This window comes from Camelus ferus, chromosome 7, assembly GCF_009834535.1.
Source record: "Camelus ferus isolate YT-003-E chromosome 7, BCGSAC_Cfer_1.0, whole genome shotgun sequence".
Taxonomy (NCBI): domain Eukaryota; kingdom Metazoa; phylum Chordata; class Mammalia; order Artiodactyla; family Camelidae; genus Camelus; species Camelus ferus.
Window position 1 is genome coordinate 62507406 of NC_045702.1, and position 22526 is coordinate 62529931.

Sequence of the window (22526 nt, forward strand, 5' to 3'; positions counted from 1 at the left end):
GTGCTCCCCCTAGCGGCGCGGCGGAGAGGCCGGGAGAGCCGGAGCAGGCTCCCGCTACAGGCGCAAGGCGAGACGCGCCGCAGGCCGAGGGGGCGGGACCGGAGGGGGCGGGGCCGATCGATCTTTTTCTGCTCCGACGCCCTCGGCCTGCGCAGTTGGGCCGGGTGCGCTTGGGGGTGCGGTCCGCTGGGTGTTCTGTGCTTGCAGGTGATGTGGGACGGCGGTCGTCTGGCGGGTGCGGGTGGCGGTGGGGTTGCCGTCACCTTGGCCTTCACCAACGCTCGCGACTGCTTCCTCCACTTGCCGCGGCGCCTTGTGGCCCAGCTGCACCTGCTGCAGGTAACGCGCCTGCCCCCCCCCCCTCCGCCCCCGACCCGACTCCCAGCCCCTACTCGGCACACCCGGTGGGCAGTCTGCGGTCGAAAGGGACCCAGGCTGAGGCCTCTCCTTGCGGTGGGACACGGGCTGCTTTCCCCGCGCCCGGTTCGGAAGCCCAACTGAGGGCTCCTCTAGGGCAGGGCCTGTCTGGGCGTTTATTGCAGCCCCGGGCCTCTGAGTTAACTTGCTGTGTTCCAGGTCTTTAATTGGTAAAACTAGGCCTTCAAATGTCCTGATAGTCTACCTCTACGCTCAGCAGTTCCTCACAGCAGGTTGGAAAAGCTCTTGAGAAGCCCAGTTTGTCTGTCTTTTTGGCTTTTGGTTTGTTTTGTTTCATTTTTAAAAAGCGTTTTTCCCGTTAGCGAATTCCAGGTGCCTGCATGGCTGTGGTCCGGGCCTCCAGAAGAAGAGGCAGACTTGGTTTGTGGGTTCCCTGTAGGTTAACAGAGATTGAGTCCTGTATCCCACCGGCGAGATAGGTTAATAAAATGAAGGTTCTTCCCGCGTCTCCGATATTGGGAACACCTGCGAGGTTAATAAGGCGAAGGTTCTTCCCGCGTCTCCAATGTTGGGAACACCTGCGAGGTGTGCTAGGATTGCGGTTTGGTTATGCATACTTGGGCATAATGTAGTTACTTGAACCTCTGCTTTCAGTTGCCCTCTGGACGTTGTGATTGTGGTGATTTATAACTTGTAACCACTGGCGGAGATACAACATCCCTATTTTCATAACTAAAAGTAGAGGCGCCTGGTTTGTGAGTTTGAGTGTGCTTACGGGGTCAAAAGGATAGAATATTTGAAATCCTTGAAAATTCTGGTTGTATAGTAACCACCACTAACTAATCCTTGAAGGAAATATTTAATAGTTTGCAATAATTTCAAGTATCCCACCTTTCCATTTTAGCTACTTCCCTGTAACTACTTTTCTAAATTATTTTTTTCTCAATCTTTGAAAACGTGTTGTATTTAGCAGACCCTTCCGTTATTTCTTTTACCATAAAGTAGACAATTTTGGCCCCGCGAGAGCTTCCTTCATGGCTGGAGATGAGTTACTTATTGTCCTCATGTCCCAGGTAGATCCTCCTTGCCCTGCGGAATCAGTCAGCTTTGATGGAGATGTTCTACGTGCCTTCAAATCCCCATCTAAAGAATTTATAGGAATTGACCGACCGCCCACCTAATGAGCTTAATAGAAATGCTTCCTTACAGGAACTCTAATAATTTGATCCCAAGATGTAGATGCTAAGTTACATTCATCACTGTTTAAGAGTTTAGTGGTCTTGACCTTTGTTTTAAATTTCAAGCCTTCAGTAAGTATTCATAAGAATTAATTTATGGATATCAATTTGAAACTTAAATCCCTTTATCCTTGGAACAAAGTGTTCCTTTTATCCAGCCTGTATCAGCAGACTAGGCCAGATTTCTCCCCAATTGTAAAGTAATGTATGTTTTATAGAAAATTTGGAAAGCATGGGAAATTATAAATAAGAAAATAAGTAATCTATAATCTTAAAACCTAGAGATAATTAGTATTGACATTTTGAATTAAATCTTGAAGTTTTGTTTCTAGTCTCTATTTTTAAAAAATGAAGTTCTACACACACACAGTTTTGTATCCTGATGTTTTCCTCTTGTGTTATTATGAGTGTTTTATTTTGTTGAAAGGTAATCATCATTTTTAGTGGTTAGTATTCTATCATAAATTTGCCATAATCTAATTATTTACTGTGATTGAACATTTATATTCAATTTTTAGACTTTAAAGTGATAACTGTAATTATATTTTAATAAAAAGTTTAAAATAACGCATGTTTGTTTATAAAGAATTGTTTTCATTTCTGGTTATCTTGGATAGGTTCCCAGAATTATTGGCTTAGAGGGCATAGATAATTATTAAAGCCCAAAGTCATGAATTGAGAGTAAGTTGAATTATTTTACTTCAGCTGAAGCATTGAGTACATCGTACAAGTAATACTGTAATGGGGAAAGGGTCAGGATGATTTTCTGGCCTGGCTAAGACTTACTTTGAGGCTTTTTTTCTTATTTGAGATATAATTGACATACAGTACTGTATGGACTTTTGAATGATGGCCATTCTGACTGGTGTGAGGTGATACCTCGCTGTGGTTTTGATTTGCATTTCTCTGATCATTAGCAATAGTGAGCACTTTTTCATGTGCCTATTGGCCATTTGTATGTCTTCATTGGAGAGTTGCTTGTTTAGGTCTTCTGCCCACTTTTGGCTTGGTTTTTTGTTTTTTTTTTTAATTATTAAGTTGTATGAGCTGTTTATATATTCTGGAAATTAAACCCTTGTCAGTCTCATCTTTTGCAAATATTTGCTCCCATTCCGTAGTTTGTCATTTTGCTTATGGTTTCTTTTGCTATGCAAAAGCTTGTAAGTTTAATGAGGTCCCTTTTGTTTATTTTGCTTTTATTTCTATTGCCTGGGTAGACTGCCCTAGGAGAACATTGCTGAGATTTATGTCAGATGTTTTGCCTGTGTTTTCTTCTAAAAGGCTTGTAGTGAGCGTCTTGTCTCACATTTAAGTCTTTAAGCCACTTTGAGTTTATTTTTGTGTATGGTGTGAAGGAGTGTTCTAACTTCATTGATTTGCATGCAGCTGTCCAGTTTTCCCAACACCATTTGCTGACGAGACTGTCTGTATTCCATTGTATATTCTTGCCTCCTTTGTCATAGATTAATTGACCAAAAGATCGATCACTTTTTAATACAAAGTAAGGATTTCATGAAAAGCCATCAAGACTTACCATCTCAGGAAGTTTTAGTACTATTCAATATATTTATATTGTAATGCATTTATTAAATTCAGATTATTAATATTAAATTTGATATTAATGAATGAATTTTACTACCTAAAAACTGGTTATAGATTGCTTATTGTTTTTCTGTAATAGGACACATTTCAAAGGATATTGGAGTCACTTTTGTTTGTTTTTTCGGAGGGGTAATTAGGTTTGTTTGTTTGTTTATTTAATGGAGGCACCAGGGATTGAACCTAGGACCTCATGCATGCTAAGCATGAACTCTACCACTGAGCTATACCCTCCCCTCCCCTTGGAGTCACTTTTGAGACAATATAATGTCTATTTTTTATTTTTATTTTTTATTGAAGTATAGCAGTTACAATGTGTCAATCTCTGGTGTACAGCACAATGTCCCAGTCATGCATATACATATTTTTGTTTTCATATTCTTTTTCATTAAAGGTTATTAAAAGATATTGAACATAGTTCCCTGTGCTACAGAATAAACTTTTTAAAATCTATTTTTACATACAGTGGCTAACATTTGTAAATCTCAGACTCTCAAATTTATCCCTTCCCACCCCCTTTCTCTGGTAATCATAAGATTGTTTACTATGTCTGCGAGTATGTTTCTGTTTTGTAGATGAGCTCATAGTGTCCTTTTTTTTTTTTTTTTTTTGATTCCACATATGAGTGATAACATACGGTATTTTTTTTCTGGCTTACTTTACTTAGATTGATGATCTCTAGGTCCATCTATGTTGCTGCAAATGCCTGAGTAGTATTCCATTTAATGTATTTTAAATTAACCATGGTATTAAAACTTTGTATTCAAGAAAGTCATTGTCTATGGCTTAGTTGTGTAATTTTTCTCAGAATTCTTTACAGGATAGTCTAGCTACTCTGGCTGACAAAATCCTTCCACTGAGTACAGTGTGATACAGTAGAAAGAGCCCCAGATTTAAAGTAAAAAGTCCTAAGTTAATAGGTCAGCTGTAACTGTGAGCTGAGGTTACAAGAGCCCCAGTGACCAACCGCCAAGTGCTTTCATCAGTCAGTGGCATATAATCCAGATCAGTTCCCCTATTTTATATGAAGAAACTCTTAAAAACAGAGATGCTAAATAACAAAATATGAAATATGCCTTGAAATCTCAAAAAGGAAGATTCTACCAACCCACTGGAAAAGAAAAAAAAAAAACTTTACTAAACAGGAAAAATACTTCAGTTATTCATTTGGTCAAAATGTAGCAACCAGCTCCAAAAAGTCATATTTGTTCAGTTGGATTTAGTAAATTTTGCAGACTAATGTTCTGAGTCTATTTTTATGTTAAAAAATTTTCACTTGAACCACAGAGCCCTTGGGCACTCAGGTAGAGAGAAGTAAAGGACAGGCTGGAAAGAAAGGAGCCCTTTCCCAGGAGTTTACTCAACAAATGACTGACTCCCTGTTGTGCCCAGGTGTCGGTATCACTTGAAGGAAACCGTCAGGAGACACCGTAGGTTGCGATGCCTTAGGACCATCCAGGACCAACCCGGGTTATCTCTGGTGAACACAAAGGAAATGACAAATGTATACCTGGCCATTTCTGGAAGGCAGCTTAGGTTCATTTGTTTGCACTCAGTGTGGATATTAATCCTTTTCCCTGTTTCGGCAATAGCAGTGAGTCCTGGGCCCAGAGTATAAAGTAACTGAGTTACAGCAGTGGTTCTCAAATAAGGGTGATTTTTCTCCCCCAGGAGAAATTTGGCAGTGTCTCCAGATGTTTTTAGTTGTCACAGCTGGGAGGAGGGGTGCTACTGGCATCCAGTGGGTAGAGGCCAAGGATGCGACTAAGTATCTTACAATACCCAGGACAGCTCCCACAACTGGAAAATTTCCAGCCTAAAATGTCATTGGTGCCAAACTTAAGAAATCCTGAGTTTTAGCATCTTCTGGTTACCTAGTCCTGAAACAAGGACTTGGATAAATAGAAGAAGACAATACTTGAAACATAGAACAGAGTATAACAAGTGAGCTGTGTCACATAAACACAGCAGGGAAGCTCTGAAAAGGAGACAAATGTGAGCAGCAGAGAACTTGAAACTATGTAGGGGAGGTAGGGTTATGCTCAGTTTTTAAAGGCATGGAAATGATGAAAGATGTTTCAGGGAACAATAGTTTGAGTAAGAGTAGAGAAGTACGAAGGTGCCTCCTACGCCGTTGATGGGAATGTAGGTGCAGCCGTTATGGAAAACAGTGTGGAGATTCCTCAGAAGACTCACCATAGAGTTACCATATGGTCCAGCAATCCTGCTCCTGGGATATATATGGAGGGAGCTCTAATTCAAAAAGATACATGCACCTCAGTGTTCACAGAAGCACTGTTTACAGAGCCAAGACATGGAAGCAACCTAAATGTCCATCGACAGATGACTGGATAAAGAAGCTGTGTTATATTTATACAATGGACTACTATTCAGCCATAAAAAAGGGTAAAATAATGCCATTTTGCAGCAACATGGATGGACCTGGAGATTGTCATTCTAAGTGAAGTAAGCCAGAAAGAGAAAGGAGATACCATGTGATATCACCTACATGTGGAATCTGAAAGAAAAAAAGACAAATGAACTTATTTACAAAACAGAAACAGTCTCACATAGAAATCAAACTTCTGGTTACCAGGGCAAAAGAGGGTGGGAAGGGATAAATTGGGAGTTTGAGATTTGCAGGTACTAACTACTGTATATAAAATAAATAAAGAACAAGTCTATCTATTTTATGCTGTGAACACTGGGGTGCAGATGTCTTTTTGAATTAGAGCCACAGAAATATTGTTAATCCTTAGCCACAGACATGTATTTTATATTATTGCTATTAATGAGAATAAATGTTTTTAATTATAAATATGTTTCCATAGTTCTGGACTTCTAAAAATTATTTTTTAAGAAGCTGCATAATATAAAGTTTCTGGAAGTGTACATAAGAATCTATTAACAGTAATTATCTCTGGGAACAGGGACCAGCCCTCACATTTTATGCTTTTGTACTTTGTGCTTTTACAACATGCAGTTATTACTCTTCTAATAAATACTGTTACGCTTTTGTTGATCATGATATGTTTCTACTCCTTGACTCATACTTTACCAAAACATTAAGTTTACAGCTTATTTAATAATTTCCATATTGCTAGACATATAAGACAGTCCTAAATTTTCATTGTTATAGAAAATACTGCAGAGATATGTTCTGGTGTAGTTTTTTCTTTGAATCATTAATTCTAAGTACATAAGTAAGGTCAAAGGCTATATAAATTTATTGGCTACATATTGTCATTGTGAATTCTGGAATGGTTGAATCAATTTATAATGCCATCATAGGAATATAAGGGTATTGGTTTCACCTGTATCATCACCGTCACTGGGTATTGGAAATGATTGTAGCGTTTTACATGGTGTGACAAATGTGGATAACAGAGAGCTATCAGCTATCTGTAGAACTCTTTTTGTATGTGTGGATGCAATAACAGTTTAATGTGAATCCAGAAAAGCATGTAAAACTTTGAAAACTTTTCTCCCCCATTTCTTATTTCGTGAATAAATAGAATCAAGTTATAGAAGTAGCCTGGGGTCACCAGCCTGCATTCTTGAGCTGGGTGGAAGGCAGACATTTTAGTGATCAAGGTGAAAATGTGGCTGAAATTAACAGACAAGTTGGTCAGAAACTTGGACTCACAAATGGGGAACAGGTAAGCACAAAATATGATGACAGTGACTTTTCTTCTAATATCACCTAATAAAGCAATAGAAATAAAAGTTCAGTTATATGTTTAAGGAAGTAAGACAGCACCTTACTTGTATGCTGCTATGACCAGTCCAGGATATTTAAGCAGACTGTATACTCTGTTGTTAAGTCACTATCTACCATGTACTCCAGTAAGTCATTATCTTGTAGTTACCATGGCCTCTAGTTGATTTTGTATTCTACTCTCTACTTTACTCACTTTCCAGGTTCCCTCATTTTGTTTTCATGTAATTATTTTTGCTTTATGAATTACTAAGTTTTACTTCCAGATTCTTGAAACACACTAGCATTTCCTGTATATCTATAGACTGGAATGAGGGGTATTTGTTTTACAATACTTTTAGCTGTGAGTGTTGGTACTTCTGAATAATTCTAAATAATTGATTCTAGTCTATTTCAGTGTTTTTCACTTTTCCAGAAGCAGCATGGCTTGAAGTTAGTTATAAAACTAAGTTGCAGAACTTGTAGAAATAAAAGTATTTGTATATTAGATCAAGCCATGACTTAATAACATTGTTGGTTTTTTTCCTGTATTTTTTAACCTACATTTCTTTTCTTTAAATGGTTATCTTAACTTTATATTATTTTTTTAAAAAACATCTGTGATGCTAGGATTTTTTCCTTTATTCTATAATTAATTGTAAAATATTTTTTTCTAAAATGCTGAGTATATCAGGGCCTTGCTAAGAACAAGGGCTTAATAAATATTTATCAGATAAAGGACCACACACACTTAATTACATACCTAAAGAGAGAACTTCTTACTTCCTAGGGATACAAAAAAGTCTTTTAATAGTAGTTTTATGTTTAATTTTTTCCAGGTATTTCTCAAGCCGTGTTCCCATGTGGTGTCTTGTCAACAAGTTGAGGTGGAACCCCTCTCGGCAGATGATTGGGAGATACTGGTAAAGAAAACAAAATGAGAACTGTCCTCGTTTAGGGTTAAACCACTTCAAAGTATCAGTCTTTAGATTTCTCTTGTCTGAGTGTCATTATATGTTCTGAGTTGGTTTGACTTGTAAGAATGAATTGAGGCTTCCATACTAGACATAGTGGGCAAAATGTAAAAGGAATTGATCTTTTTGCTTGTTGGTTCTAGGAGCTGCACGCTGCTTCCCTTGAACAGCATCTTCTGGATCAAATTCGAATAGTTTTTCCAAAAGCCATTTTTCCTGTTTGGGTTGATCAACAAACTTACATATTTATCCAAATTGGTAGGTGCTGTTGTAACATTTTTCATCATACCCTACAGTGTAGCACTGAGTCCAAAGCAGAGGTAAATGCACCCTAATTACCTGTATTTCCTACACAGTTACACTAATGCCAGCTGCTCCTTATGGAAGGCTCGAAACTGACAGCAAACTTCTTATTCAGCCAAAGACTCGCCAAGCCAAAGAGAATACATTTTCAGAAGCAGATAATGCACATGGAAAATTTCATAATTATGGAAGAGACCAAAAAGGATTGATAAAAGAGCTTCAAACCAAGCAACTTCAGTCAAATACTGTAGGAGTCACTGGGTCTAAAGAAACAGATTCAAAGGGTACAGTTGACTCATCGTCAACACCAAGCTTATGGACTGTGTTAGGGAGTATTTTTTCCTTTGGGTCTGAGAAGAAACAAGACACATCATGGGGCTCAACGGAAATTAATGCATTCAAAAATATGCAGTCAAAAGTTTTTCCTCTGGACAATATTTTCAGAGTATGCAGATCTCAGCCTCCTAGTGTATGTAATGCATCAGCCACTTCTGTGTTTCACAAACACTATGCCATTCATGTATTTCCGTGGGACCAGGAATATTTTGATGTGGAGCCCAGCTTTACTGTGACCTATGGAAGGCTAGTTAAACTACTTTCTCCAAAGCAACAGCATAGTAAAACAAAGCAAAATGTCCTGTCACCTGAAAAAGAGAAGCAGATGTCAGAATCACTGGATCAAAAACAAATTAGCCTGGACCATAGTCAAGAAGCTGGCAAGTCCTGTGTGCTGAAAGTAGTCTGGAATGGACTTGAGGAATTGAAAAATGCCATTAAATACACCAAAAATTTAGAAGCTCTTCATCTTGGGAAAGTCTGGGTTAGTATAAATCTTAATTAGGGAGGAAATAATTTTATGTTGCTTGAATGTCTTCAAAGTATGAGTTAGAATAATATTTTATATACACACTGAAAACCAGCATAACAAGAAATAGCATCTCGAGTTCCTGCAGGAATGAGTGTCTAACTGGCAGGGTGAAGTCCGTGTTTGGGTAAAGGCTGTGTATTTTCTGGCTAAATAAACTTGAACTGGTATAAGCTTAGATAAATAAAGACCCAGGGAGATCAAAATTACTTGCCTGGGGCTATTAGGAGAACTAGAATTCAGACCCAGGCAGGCTAATACTTGAGTTCACACTTTGCGTGGAGTGCCCTACAAAGCCTCACATCTTTAATGCCTGTGGAAGATTTGTTTCCAGGTTCTTGAAAGCAAAGGAATGACTTGTTATGTATTGGGAGAAATGCACAGTGTAGGGAGAGGCTCATGGCCTGGATTTGCAAGTACCCAGAAGCTACTTACCCTGCTGGTATCTGCTCTTTAACTTGTGTGTGGCGGGGAGAGGAAGTAGAGCAACTAGTGTTTCACCTTCTCATCCTGCCCTCAAATATTAATGCTAAATTTGTGTGAATTGAGTCATCCTTTATTTGAATTTAATTTTGAACCATTGTGAAATGAAACTTCATGGTGAGAGGGGAGGAAATTGTTAGGACAGGGAAGGAAAACGGGAAGGAGAGGGAGTCTCCTGTGTAGATTTCTTTTACTCTCAGTTTTACCTGTGACCTTTATTAGACGACTTATGAAGTTTTACTCTCTCCAGTCTACATCATTTTCTAAAACTGACCATGCCTGATGTCTTCTGTTAGCTCTAAACTCTTAACTTGAGAAGATTCCACTGCATCTTCAAAATCAAATTGTCTTAAAACGCTGAACTTGTTACGACTTACCTCTTTCTATTAATGGTTCTGCCATCAAGTGGAAATACCTTGTTATTTTCTTGAAATTGTATGGCGAAGATGGGGTGAAAAAGTGATGAAGGTCAGGTCCTGGAGGCCACGTCAGGTAGCAGTCTGCACTTCCCACTCTCCTCTGAAGGCTGGGAGAATGGCCAGTGAGGAGTGGTGGTGGTCGCCGTTGGGTTCTCAGACAGGCTTGACTTGGTAGATCCGAGCTGATCACATTCTGAAGAGGATGTTGAAAGAAGAAAATGTAGGGAAGAAATGGAAATGTTTGTGATATAACTGTACCTGGGCACCCATCTGGTTACGCTGTCAGTCATGATAGGGTCTGTCATTTACCTGTTCAGGTAAATACCAGTATTTTATGCTATGGAGTATTTCTTAAGCTTTGAACATATTTATATTTTTGTTTATTTTTATATATTTCAGATTCCAGATGACCTGAGAAAGAGACTAAATATAGAAATGCATGCAGTAGTCAGAATAAGTCCACTGGAAGTTACCCCTAAAATTCCAAGATCTCTAAAGTTACAGCCTAGAGAAAGCTTAGTAAGTTCACGTTTATATGTCATGTCACAATTGTTTTACATATGTCATAAAATTTCTGGCTGCTTTAGCTAAGTAATAACAATGTTGTACTCCTTTTTGTAGAATGACTAAAAAGTCTTGTTTTTTTATTTTATTGTGGCAAAACATATATAATATGAAATGCTATTTTAACCATTTTAAGTGTACGATTTGGTGCCATTAAGTACATTTATAATGTTGTGCAATCATGACCACTGTGTGTTTCCAAAACTTCATCATCCCAAACAGAAACTATGCCTATTAAGCAGTCACCTCCTGCCTTTCCTCCCCCGGTTCCTGGTAAGCTCTCATCTATATATCTGTCTCTGTGAGTTTCTGTATTCTAGATCTTTTATATAAGTGGAATCATACAGTGTGTTTCCTTTGTGTGTGGCTTATTTCCCTTAGCATGTTTTCAGGGTTCCTCCACACTGTAGCATATATCAGAATTTCATTCTAATTTATAACTAAATAGTCTTCCATTGTATGTATATACCACATTTTGTGTATTTGCTCATCTGCTGATGGACACTTGGGTTGTTTCTGCCTTTCTGACTATTGTGAGTAATGCTGCTGTGGACGTTGGTGTGCAAGTTTCTGAGTCCCTGCTTTCGGTTCTTTTGGGTACATCCCTAGGAATTGAATTGCTGGATCATATGGCAATTCTGTGTTAAACTTTTTGAGACACTAAGAAGTCTTTAATAAGTGATACACATATTATAAATATTGTGCCGATGCAAATATGGATAATTTATCTTTTAAAAGATGGATATTTTTGCTACCTCTGGGTAATTTAAAAAAATTTCTTCCCGTATTGTTTCAGTATTAATATTGCAGCATGAAGGAGTGGCAGACGTTTACTTTCCTACTTTGTTAATTCTTTAGAAACTAGTATGGTCAGGAAACGAGGTATTGAACTTAATTTTAAAATCTTTTTAATAGAGTATTATCATCTGTACCAGTTTAGGTTACCAGTTCTCAGAGAATTGTAACACAGGAGAATTATTGTATTATATATTTTAAAAGTTTCCAACATGGTTTAACCCTTGTCTGATAATTCAGATCCTTAGGATCACGGTGGTCATTATGTCAGGGTCAGTATGTACCTGTTTCAGCAGAACTTTCTAGTCTATGAAACCCCAGATAAGAAAGCTCACATTATAATTGGAGAAGAGGAAAACAAACAGAATAAATGCTATTTCCATAACAATATGCAGCTGAGCATTTAACACATTGACTGAACAGCATACAATGAATTGTAGTTTTTCTCAAATATTTGGTTATTGATCTTGGTATTTTTTTCAAAAGTTAAGTCTTATGTACAAAAATAATTAGCTACCGTTCATTGATTTTTTTTTTTCCTGGTCTCAGTAATGGGATATTACTATGGAAGTTCTTTCCTGTCCTGAGTTGCATACTTTTTTTTTTTACATTTTTTTTTAACATTTTTTATTGATTTATAATCATTTTATAATGTGTCAAATTCCAGTGTTCAGCACAATTTTTCAGTCATTCATGGACATATACACACTCATTGTCACATTTTTTCCTCTGTGAGTTATCATAACATTTTGTGTGTATTTCCCTGTGCTATACAGTGTAATCTTGTTTATCTATTCTACAATTTTGAAATCCCAGTCTATCCCTTCCCACCCTCCACCCCCCTGGCAACCACAAGTCTGTATTCTCTGTCTATGAGTCTATTTCTGTCCTGTATTTACGCTTTGTGTTTGTTTGTTTGTTTGTTTGTTTGTTTTTTAGATTCCACATATGAGTGATCTCATATGGTATTTTTCTTTCTCTTTCTGGCTTACTTCACTTAGAATGACATTCTCCAGGAGCATCCATGTTGCTGCAAATGGCATTATGTTGTCGGTTTTTATGGCTGAGTAGTATTCCATTGTATAAATATACCACAGCTTCTTTATCCAGTCACCTGTTGATGGACATTTAGGCTGTTTCCATGTTTTGGCTATTGTAAATAGTGCTGCTATGAACATTGAGGTGCAGGTGTCATCCTGAAGTAGGGTTCCTTCTGGATACAAGCCCAGGAGTGGGATTCCTGGGTCATATGGTAAGTCTATTCCTAGTCTTTTGAGGAATCTCCACACCATTTTCCATAGTGGCTGCACCAAACTGCATTCCCACCAGCAGTGTAGGAGGGTTCCCCTTTCTCCACAGCCTCTCCAGCATTTGTCATTTGTGGATTTTTGAATGACGGCCATTCTGACTGGTGTGAGGTGATACCTCATTGTAGTTTTGATTTGCATTTCTCTGACAATTAGTGATATTGAGCATTTTTTCATGTGCCTTTTGATCATTTGTATGTCTTCCTTGGAGAATTGCTTGTTTAGGTCTTCTGCCCATTTTTGGATTAGGTTGTTTATTTTTTTCTTATTGAGTCATATGAGCTGCTTATATATTCTGGAGATGAAGCCTTTGTTGGTTTCATTTGCAAAAATTTTCTCCCATTCCGTAGGTTGTCTTCTTGTTTTACTTCTGGTTTCCTTTGCTGTGCAGAAGCTTGTAAGTTTCATTAGGTCCCATTTGTTTATTCTTGCTTTTATTTCTTCTAGGAGAAAATTTTTGAAATGTATGTCAGATAATGTTTTGCCTATGTTTCCCTCTAGGAGGTTTATTGTATCTTATCTTATGTTTAAGTCTTTAATCCATTTTGAGTTGATTTTTGTATATGGTGTAAGGGAGTGTTCTAGCTTCATTGTTTTACATGCTGCTGTCCAGTTTTCCCAACACCATTTGCTGAAGAGACTGTCTTTATTCCATTGTATATTCTTGCCTCCTTTGTCGAAGATGAGTTGACCAAAAGCTTGTGGGGTCATTTCTGGGCTCTCTATTCTGTTCCATTGGTCTATATGTCTGTTTTTGTACCAATACCATGCTGTCTTGATGACTGTAGCTCTATAGTGTTGTCTGAAGTCTGGGAGAGTTATTCCTCCAGCCTCTTTCTTTCTCTTCAGTATTGCTTTGGCAATTCTAGGTCTTTGATGGTTCCATATAAATTTTATTATGATTTGTTCTAGTTCTGTGAAATATGTCCTGGGTAATTTAATAGGGATTGCATTAAATCTGTAGATTGCCTTGGGCAGTGTGACCATTTTAACAATATTGATTCTTCCAATCCAAGAGCATGGAATATCTTTCCATTTTTTAAAGTCTTCTTTAATTTCCTTCATCAGTGGTTTATAGTTTTCTGTGTATAATTCTTTCACCTCCTTGGCTAGATTTATTCCCAGATATTTTATTACTTTGGGTGCTATTTTAAAGGCGATTGTTTCTTTACTTTCTTTTTCTGTTGATTCATTGTTAGTGTAAAGAAATGCAACTGATTTTTGAACGTTAATTTTGTAACCTGCTACCTTGCTGAATTCTTCAATCAGCTCTAGTAGCTTTTGTGTGGACCTGAGTTGCATACTTTAGTTGAAACTTTTATGACCTTGGCAGGTCTCTCTGGGTTGATTATATCAGTTAGGACTTAAGGATGTTTGATTCTGGAGGAACTGTGAGTTGCTTTCTGATTTTAAAAGTCTTGATTTTAACTAATTTTAATTTTCATTTTGTGACTTTCTTTCAGTCTTTAGTCCCATTGCCCAGTAATTTACCAATAAGTAACTATTTCTGTGATTCTTTTAAGAATGGGAAAGTGATGCCTTTTCTAAGTATAGCCTGCTTTTGGTGGTAAACATACTCTAAACCGAGCTTAATCAGCAAATCTAAGCTTGACTCTGGATAACAGAAATGGACCAGTTGAGAAATGGTAGAATGGAGATTTATTTTCCTAGACAGATATTATCTTTCCAATATAAATTTTTGTTATTCTTGTTTTTAATTTCAAATGGATTTTTAAAACTTAATACTAACATAAAATCTTCAAAAAAAATGAACGTAAATGCAAAACAAAAACAGACTCATAGACATAGAATACAAACTTGTGGTTGCCAAGGGGGAGGAGGGTGGGAAGGGACAAACTGGGAGTTCAAAATTTGTAGATACTGACAGGCATATGCAGAATATATAAACAAAAGTATACTGCATAGCACAGGGAACTATATACAAGATCTTGTGGTAGCTCACAGTGAAAAAAATTGTGACAATGAATATATGTATGTTTATGTATAACTGAAAAATTGTGTTCTACACTGGAATTTGACACAACATTGTAAAATGATTATAACTCAAAAAAGTTATATATATATAAAAGCTTCAAAAATTAGCAATGTTTTTTCAGAATCTCTTCATACCTTTTGAACAATTTATTAATATTCTACTTATTGAGTATATCAGCACCATGGCCCTGCTTAACAGAAAAAAAATATTTTTCTCTTGTACAGAAAGGTTTGGAAGAGCTCATAGGTGGTTAAACCATGTCACCAAGGATCTAGGCTCCTTTGGTCTTTCTCTTCTGCCATCTTTAGCCTGTGACCTTCCTCTTCCTAGACGCAAGATGTTTGCAGTAGTAGTAGGCATCATGTCTGCATTCTTGGCAGCAGAAGGAAAGGCACAAAGCAAAAGCTTTCTCCTTGCAAGGTTTATCTACCTTTTAATTAGGAAGAACAGGCCTTCCCATGGATCGCTGATTGCAGTCCATTGGCCAGAGTGCAGCCACACACACCTTCCCTCACATCTTCCAGCGGGGGATAGAGGAGCTTGCTCTCCCACCTCTACAGTAGAGGGAGGCAAGGGCGAATGGGCTTGGAACGGTTGGTAAGTGAGCTGAGTTACAGTACGTGTGTCACTAGGCATAGATAAACGGAGTTTTTACAACCTTGCCACTTGTGTAAATGTTTCCATAGGCTGTACTGGATTCTGCTGTGATGTCAAATCCCAGTTCTGCCTGTAGAACATCAGGTTCATTTTATTGGCAAGATAAGGTGTTAAAATAAGGATGTTCAGATTAAGTTCAGGTATTAGAATATTCTTACTGTTCTTTCCTTTTCTCTGGCAGCCTGAAGACATAAGTGAAGAAGACATAAAAACTGTGTTCTACTCATGGCTACAGCAGTCTACTACTACCACACTTCCTTTGATAATATCAGACGAAGAATATATTAAGCTGGAAATTAAAGATGGTGGGTACATTTTATTTGTTATTTTGATATTTTTCCTATTGAAGTAGAATTTTTCATTGCTTTTCCAACTTGTGATATGTGTAAACAGGAAACCTAATAAAGATAATTAAACAGTAGATTTTATGTATCAAAAATGCCTTTATTTAAATTTAAATAAATTTAAAAATTATTTCATCTCAGCTTCAGTACTAACTACATTTATTACCCTCTTTTTCATAGGGCTGAAAGAGTTTTCTCTGAATATAGTTCATTCTTGGGAAAAGGAAAAAGAAAAAAATATTTTTCTGTTGAGTACCAATCTGCTACAGAAGACTACAATACAAGTAATGACATACTATTGAAGATTTAATGAAGTATTTCTCAAATGATTGATCATAAAGGATGAATTTTCCTGTTAAGACCTTGTATCCCAAAGTATGTTAGACACTCAAATGATAAGAGTAAGGAATAACTTGATTTAAAATATTTTTTTCTGTAATCTCTTTAACTTATCTAAACAAATTATTGATTTATCCTAAATTTAAAATCAATGCCTCTGCACAGTTAAGTTTTAAGAATAGAAATGATTGAATTAAATGGCAAATGGGTCATGATTTTAAGACCTTCTAGTATAAAAACAAAAGAAAGCTTACCTTAGGGGTTTGACATTTAAAATTCATATTGTTACCTGCAGTTTTGTTGCACAACCCATATTATTTTGTCAGTTCTTAAATTCTCATCTTTTCACAAATATTATCAGATCATTTTTCTTCCAGAAATATTTTTAAAGTGGTCTTTTTAGAATACTTTGTTTTACTTAGGATGTTCACTCTTGTCATTATAAAATTAAAGATGCTCTAGTCATTTAGAATTTAAGTGGTTTGAAAGTAAGCATTGTTTCTCTACTTTTGAAATGTAATTGAAGGAATACTACTCAGAGAAGATACAAAAGTAGGAATTGTGAAAAGAAGAAGTATGATGAATCAAAATTGCAACTAAAGATGTATCTGTAAACTGTGTTAAGAAGATAGCATCCTGTACTGCTTGTTAACCATAAAATTTGTATTCCTTCGATGAGTAAATTATTACTGTCAAGGCTGTTTTAAGTAATGATCTTGCATGCACAATGTATCTTTTCTCCCTGGTGTAACAGAATCAGCAACTCAGTTCCTGGGACCCAAGAAAAACAGGCAAAAGGTATAACTTTGAAATGTAAAACTGATTTTTCCTTGCCACTATAGGTCCTTCTAGATCCTATGATAAAAGAAGAAAACAGTGAGGAAATTGACTTTATTCTTCCTTTTTTAAAGCTGAACTGCTTGGGGTAAGAAGTTATGGCCAAACTGGCATGGTTAGACACGTGTTTGATGTTCTCTCTGGCAGGGTTTTTATGTGTAAATATTAAAGTAGGTGTTAATGTCATTGACTACTCTTGCTCATGCATTAGTAGATATTTTTTTCAAGAATTTTCTGTTTTCACACCTGGCTGAGTAATTTGCCTTGTCTTCTTAGGTAACTGAAAGTCTGAAGCTTGTTAGAAATTTTACTTTGAGATTTGATTTGTGAGAAGAAAGCCAACTAGATGTGACTTGGATCATAGATGCTTGAATAAAATAATAATTCTTTAAAATTAATAAATTAATTGAAAAAGTTGAATCCAAAAACGTTAGTTGAATGTTTAAAAATATTTCAAATTAAGTTATTCCTTCACTATTTTATTAATGTACTAATTGGGATTATTTGTGTTTTCCTCAAGTTTTAAGACACAATTCTGAAAACCTTCTCAGTTTCTTTAGCTCTTACACAATATAAGAATCTCATATAAACATTACTTCTTAGAAATCTTCAGAGGCTTTTGATAGATATAATAGTAATGATTTGATTTCCTGTAATCTGTAAATGTTTTAGTAGATGGGTGAAGCCATAAAGTAATAATGTTTAAATATATTCAAGTATAAAGTAAAATCAAATCAGACTCTAATTCTAGGAATTTATGATATTTATTATCAGAAATAAAGGGGCAGTGAGAGTCAGGAAGTAAGTTGAAGTTCATGTCTGTGTAATCTACAGGTTGAAACTGGATCTCAAAGGTGACGTTTAAGAGGAAAGACGTCTTTAGTCATCCCAACATTTTTAAAGCGCCCATTTATGATTATGTTGATTACCAAACCAGAAATCATTTTGAGGGGGCTGTTTGTGTGTCTTAACACAAATTCCTTAAGGAATTCTATTAGGACAGAACTTTTAGTTACTGCACATGTTTGAAAGTAATAAACTTAGTTTTAAAATCTGTGACTCAGATTTGGCATTAATTCACTATATGTAAGGGAGAATTTCTAAGATGTTACTCTTTTAAAAATCATTGACTAGCCTGGGGAGGAAAGGTTCAGAAATTTTTGTAGCCAGATGTTATTCTGCTTCAGTGTTTTTTCATGCAACAATTTACGTATTTTGCAGAGGAGTGAATTCCTTAGGCATCGTTTCCGTGGAGCACATCACTCACAGCCTCCTGGGACGCCCTTTGTCTCGGCAGCTTGTGTCCCTTGTGGCAGGACTGAGAAATGGAGCCCTTTTACTCACGGGAGGAAAGGTATGTGATTAAAATGTGCTCATTTTCACCAATTAATAACTTCTGATTCTTCTCCCTCTGGGTTTTGATCATATGTTTTATAAGGTTGTTGATACGAGATATGGAAAGCATTCATTCATTCACTAATTTTTTTTAATAGACTTTTTTTAGAGCAGTTTCAGGTTTACAGCAGAACTGAGCAGAAAATACAGAGTTCCCACATAGCCCTCCTCACCCACACATATATACTCCCCTACCCTAAACATCTCTCATCAGTGTGGCATATTTGGTACAATCAATGAACCAACATGGGCACATTATTATCAAACAAAGTCCATAGTTTCCATTAGGGCTCACTCTTGATGTTGTACATTCTGTGGGTTTTGACAAATGCATAATGACATGTAGCCACCAATATAGTATACAGAATAACTTCATTGCCCTAAAAATCCCTTGTGTTCCATCTGTTCATTCCTCCCTCCCTCTCCGCATACTCCTGGAAACCACAATCTTTTTATTGTTTCTGTAGCTGTGCCTTTTCCAGAATGTCATTTGGTTGGAATCGTACAGTTTGTAGCCTTTTCAGACTGGCTTCTTTCATTTAGTAATATGTCTTTTAAGTTTCTTCCGTCTTTCATGGCTTGATAGCCCATTTTTTCTTTTTACTGCACATATATTTTTTAATTTATATATATGTACTGTTCATTGTTTCTAAGAACGTTTAAAGCTTTAGCTTTTTAAACTTAGGTAGTTATCAAAGGAATAAAGCCAACCACAAAATAAGAATTAATTTGGAAAGGTATATACACCTTGCTATTAACAGCAACATTATTTATAATTGCCAAGCTATAGAAGCAATCTAAGTGAACATCAATAATTGAATAGATAATGAAGATGCAGCATACTTATATGTATATGGAATGGAATACAACTCACCCAAAAGAAAGGAGGATACTTCGCCATTTGCGGTCCTTCATTCTTTTTTTTTTTTTTTTTTTCTTTTTTTCACTTCAAAAACCAGAATTTTATGACCGGCATAAACATTTCCATTACATCAAAAACAACAAATATCTAGAAATGAACTTAACCAAGGAGGTTACCTATACTCCGAAAACCATAAGGACAGAAAGAAATGGAAAGATTTCTTGTGCTCTTGGATTGAAAGAATCAACACTATAAAAATGGCCACACCACCCAAAGCAGTCCGCAGATTCAACGCAATTCCCCTCAGAATACTCACGACATTCCCCACAGAACTAGAACAATTCCAAAATTTATAAGGAACCGCTAAAGATCCCAAACAGCCAAAGCAATCTTTTGTAGGTCTCTCTTTTTTTTTTCCCTCTTTCTTCTTGTTGTTCTTTTTTTTTTTTATGGTTTGGTGACTGGAGAAGTTTCTTTAACATTTGTTGTAAAGCTGGTTTGGTGGTGCTGAGTTCTTTTAGCTTTTGTGTATCTGTGGAGCTTTTGATTTCTCCATCAAATCTGAATGAGAGAGCCTTGCTGGATAGAGTATTCTTGGCTGTAAGTTTCTCCCTTTCATTACTTTAAATATATTGTGCCACTCCCTTCTGGCTTGTAGAGTTTTAAAGAGTTATCAACTTGAAAAATCAGCTGATAACCTTATGGGAGTTCCCTTGTATGTTATTTATTGCTTTTCTCTTGCTGATTTTAGTATTTTTCTTTATCCTTAATTTTTGTCAATTTGATGACGTGTGCCTTGGTGTGTTCCTCTTTGGGTTGATCCTGTGTGGAACGCTGTGCTTCCTGGACTTGGATGACTGTTTCCGTTTCCAAGTTGAGGAAGTTTTCAGTGATTATCTCTCCAAAAATTTTTTCAGGTCCTTTCTCTCTCTCTTCTCTTTCTGGGACCCCATTCACTAATATTTTTCAGTGCCTGCTATTAGATATTGGGAAGGTGGTGATGAGTAAGCTGAGTGAGGTGATGCTCTCCCTGCGCTTTTTCTGTGTTGATATGACTGTATAATTGTTCTTTTTTAAGGTGTCAGTAGGGTGGTAATACAGTTGATTGATTTTCAAATGTTGAACCAGCCTTGGAAATCTGTAGTAAAGCCCACTTGGTCATGGTCTGTTACTCTTTTTATACATTGCTGAGTTCTGTTTGCTGATATTCTGTTGAGGATTTTTGTCAGTTCATGAGAGATGTTAGCGTATGGTTTTCTGGTTTTGTACTGCCTTTGCTTTTGCTATCAGGGTAATACTGGCCTCATAAAATGAGTTGAGAGTTATTCCCTCCTATTCTAGTTTTTGCAAGAGATTTATAAAATTGATGTTCATCTTTAAATGTTTGGTAAAATCTAATGAAACCATCTGGATCTGGAACTTTTTTATAAATTAAAAAATCCTTAATTCATCTTGGCAGCCATTTGGAAGTTGGTAGTTTTTGAGGAATGAGTCCGTTTCTTCTAAGTTGTCGAATTTATGAGCGTAAAGTAGTTTGTAGTATTCTCTTATTATTCTTTTAATAGCTGCAGAGTCTATTGTGATGTCACATTTCCTGATATTGGTGTTTGTGTCTTCTCTTTTTAATCTTTGTCTATCTTGCTAGAGGTTCCCTGCCCCTTTAAAGGGCTTACAGTTTATTCTCTACCAGTGCAGTAGTTTCCAGGGCTACAGTGTGGTCTTTGAGTCTTTGTGATTTTTTTCAATTCAAAATTACAAGGCGTTTTAATTTCCATTCACTTTTATCTTCAGTATTATAACTTTTTTTCCTCTTACTAGCTCAATTGCTTTCTTCTGATTCTTATTTAAAATATAGCAACTATTCCAGTAACTTTAGTTTACATTTTAGGAAACTAGAAAAAGAAGAGCAAATTAAATTCAGCATAAGCAGAAGAAAAGAAATTTAAGAATTAGACCAGAAATCAATGAATTCAAAACAAGGAATCAGGAGAGAAAATCAGTGAAACTAAAAGCTGATTATTTGAAAAAGTTGCTAAAATTGATAAGCCTCTAGCCAGGCTAAGAAAAAAAGAGAGAGGACAAAAAATTACTAATATCAGAAATAAGAAAAGGGTTATCACTACAGATCCCAAGGACATTAAAAGGATAATCAAGTAGTAATAGTAATAAACAATTCTGTGCCTATAAATTTGTTGACCTAGATGAATGGATCATTTTCTTGAAAGACACAAGCTGATGAAACTCATACAAGGAGAAATAGACATCTGCTAAAGAAACTGAATCAGTAATTAATAACCTTCCCAAACAAAAAGCATCAGACCCAGATGAGTTCACTGGTGAATTCTACCAAACACTCAAGGAAGAAATTACACCAATTCTCTACCGTCACTTTCAGAGGATAGAAGCAGAGGGAATACTTCCTAACTTATTCTGTGAGGCCAGCATTACCAAAACCAGACAGAGGCATTACAAGAAAAGAAAACTACAGGCGAATATCTCTCATAAACACAGATGCAAAAATCCTCAACAAAATACTAGCAGATAGAATCAACCAATGTATGAAAAGAATTGTATACCATGATCAAGTAGGATTTATCCCAGGTAGGCAAGGCTGGTAAAATGTAGCAGCTGCTCTGTATGTTTTCTGGATTAACTATGTCAAATTTCAAAATATATCATCATGGTAGAGTATTTATTTTGAAAAACAGTATCCTAGTGACTCAGAAACCACACTTCCACAGTTTGGTCTAGGGGTAGCATGGTAATAGGAAGAGTGGGTTCAAGACCTGGATGTGAGCCCCCACCTCTGTCATGTACTTACTGGCTGTAACTTCAGGCCTTTTTAGGATTAACCTCACTTAAGACAAGTAATACGTGTGAAAGGGCTTTGTAAACTGGAAAGTGCTATACAAATGTGAACTTCTTTAAGTGAGAGAAGAGGCCTTCTGACGGGGCAAGATGAGTATGACAGATGGGGCCTACACCCCAGCACCCCTAATATCTTTATTCTTTGGGGTCAACTAACTTTATATATAAATGCAATTCTGTAAACTATAATGATGGTAGTATTTGTTGAATACCTGCCAAACTTCAAACTTTACACAACAAGCTTGGCTGTTTTTCCTGTTCACAGTAATGAAAAACAAAATATTATAACTGATGCAGGGCTGTTTAAAGCTAGACAAAACAACAATGGTAACAAATAATAGTAGACCAAGGGAGGAAACCTATATTAAAAGAACTGTAAAAACTTAAGTGTTCAGTCTCTCCAGGGGCACTTACAGCAATTTTTAGCAAATTTTAAAAATGTACTTAATGTACTACTTTTGATATACTAATTACACTTCTAGAAATTTATTTTGAAGGTATACTGACAAATTAAACTTAAGTGTATGCATATGTGTTTTAGCCTTACTTACAATTGTTAAAAATTGGGAGCAGCTTACCTTCTTTAACCATTCATCTTCTGATGTG

At 36.5% G+C, this 22526-nt stretch overlaps 1 protein-coding gene and 1 long non-coding RNA gene across 2 annotated transcripts in view; one reads left to right on the plus strand and one right to left on the minus strand.

The window, feature by feature from the left end:
• Nucleotides 1-127: 127 nt before the first annotated feature.
• Nucleotides 128-22526, plus strand: part of PEX1 (peroxisomal biogenesis factor 1) — a 43182-nt gene continuing 20783 nt past the window's right edge. Inside the window, 10 exon segments of the mRNA XM_014561185.2 lie at nt 128-339; nt 6731-6874; nt 7752-7835; nt 8030-8144; nt 8243-9009; nt 10356-10475; nt 15457-15580; nt 15800-15903; nt 16801-16883; nt 18017-18149. Of these exon segments, the coding sequence (XP_014416671.2) occupies nt 211-339; nt 6731-6874; nt 7752-7835; nt 8030-8144; nt 8243-9009; nt 10356-10475; nt 15457-15580; nt 15800-15903; nt 16801-16883; nt 18017-18149 (1803 nt within the window). The 5' untranslated portion in view covers nt 128-210.
• LOC116664986 lies at nt 16838-19490 on the minus strand. The gene is made up of 3 exons (XR_004321559.1): nt 19253-19490; nt 19194-19199; nt 16838-16847 (listed from the first exon to the last, which is right to left on the minus strand). It is a non-coding gene; the product is annotated as an uncharacterized LOC116664986 (long non-coding RNA).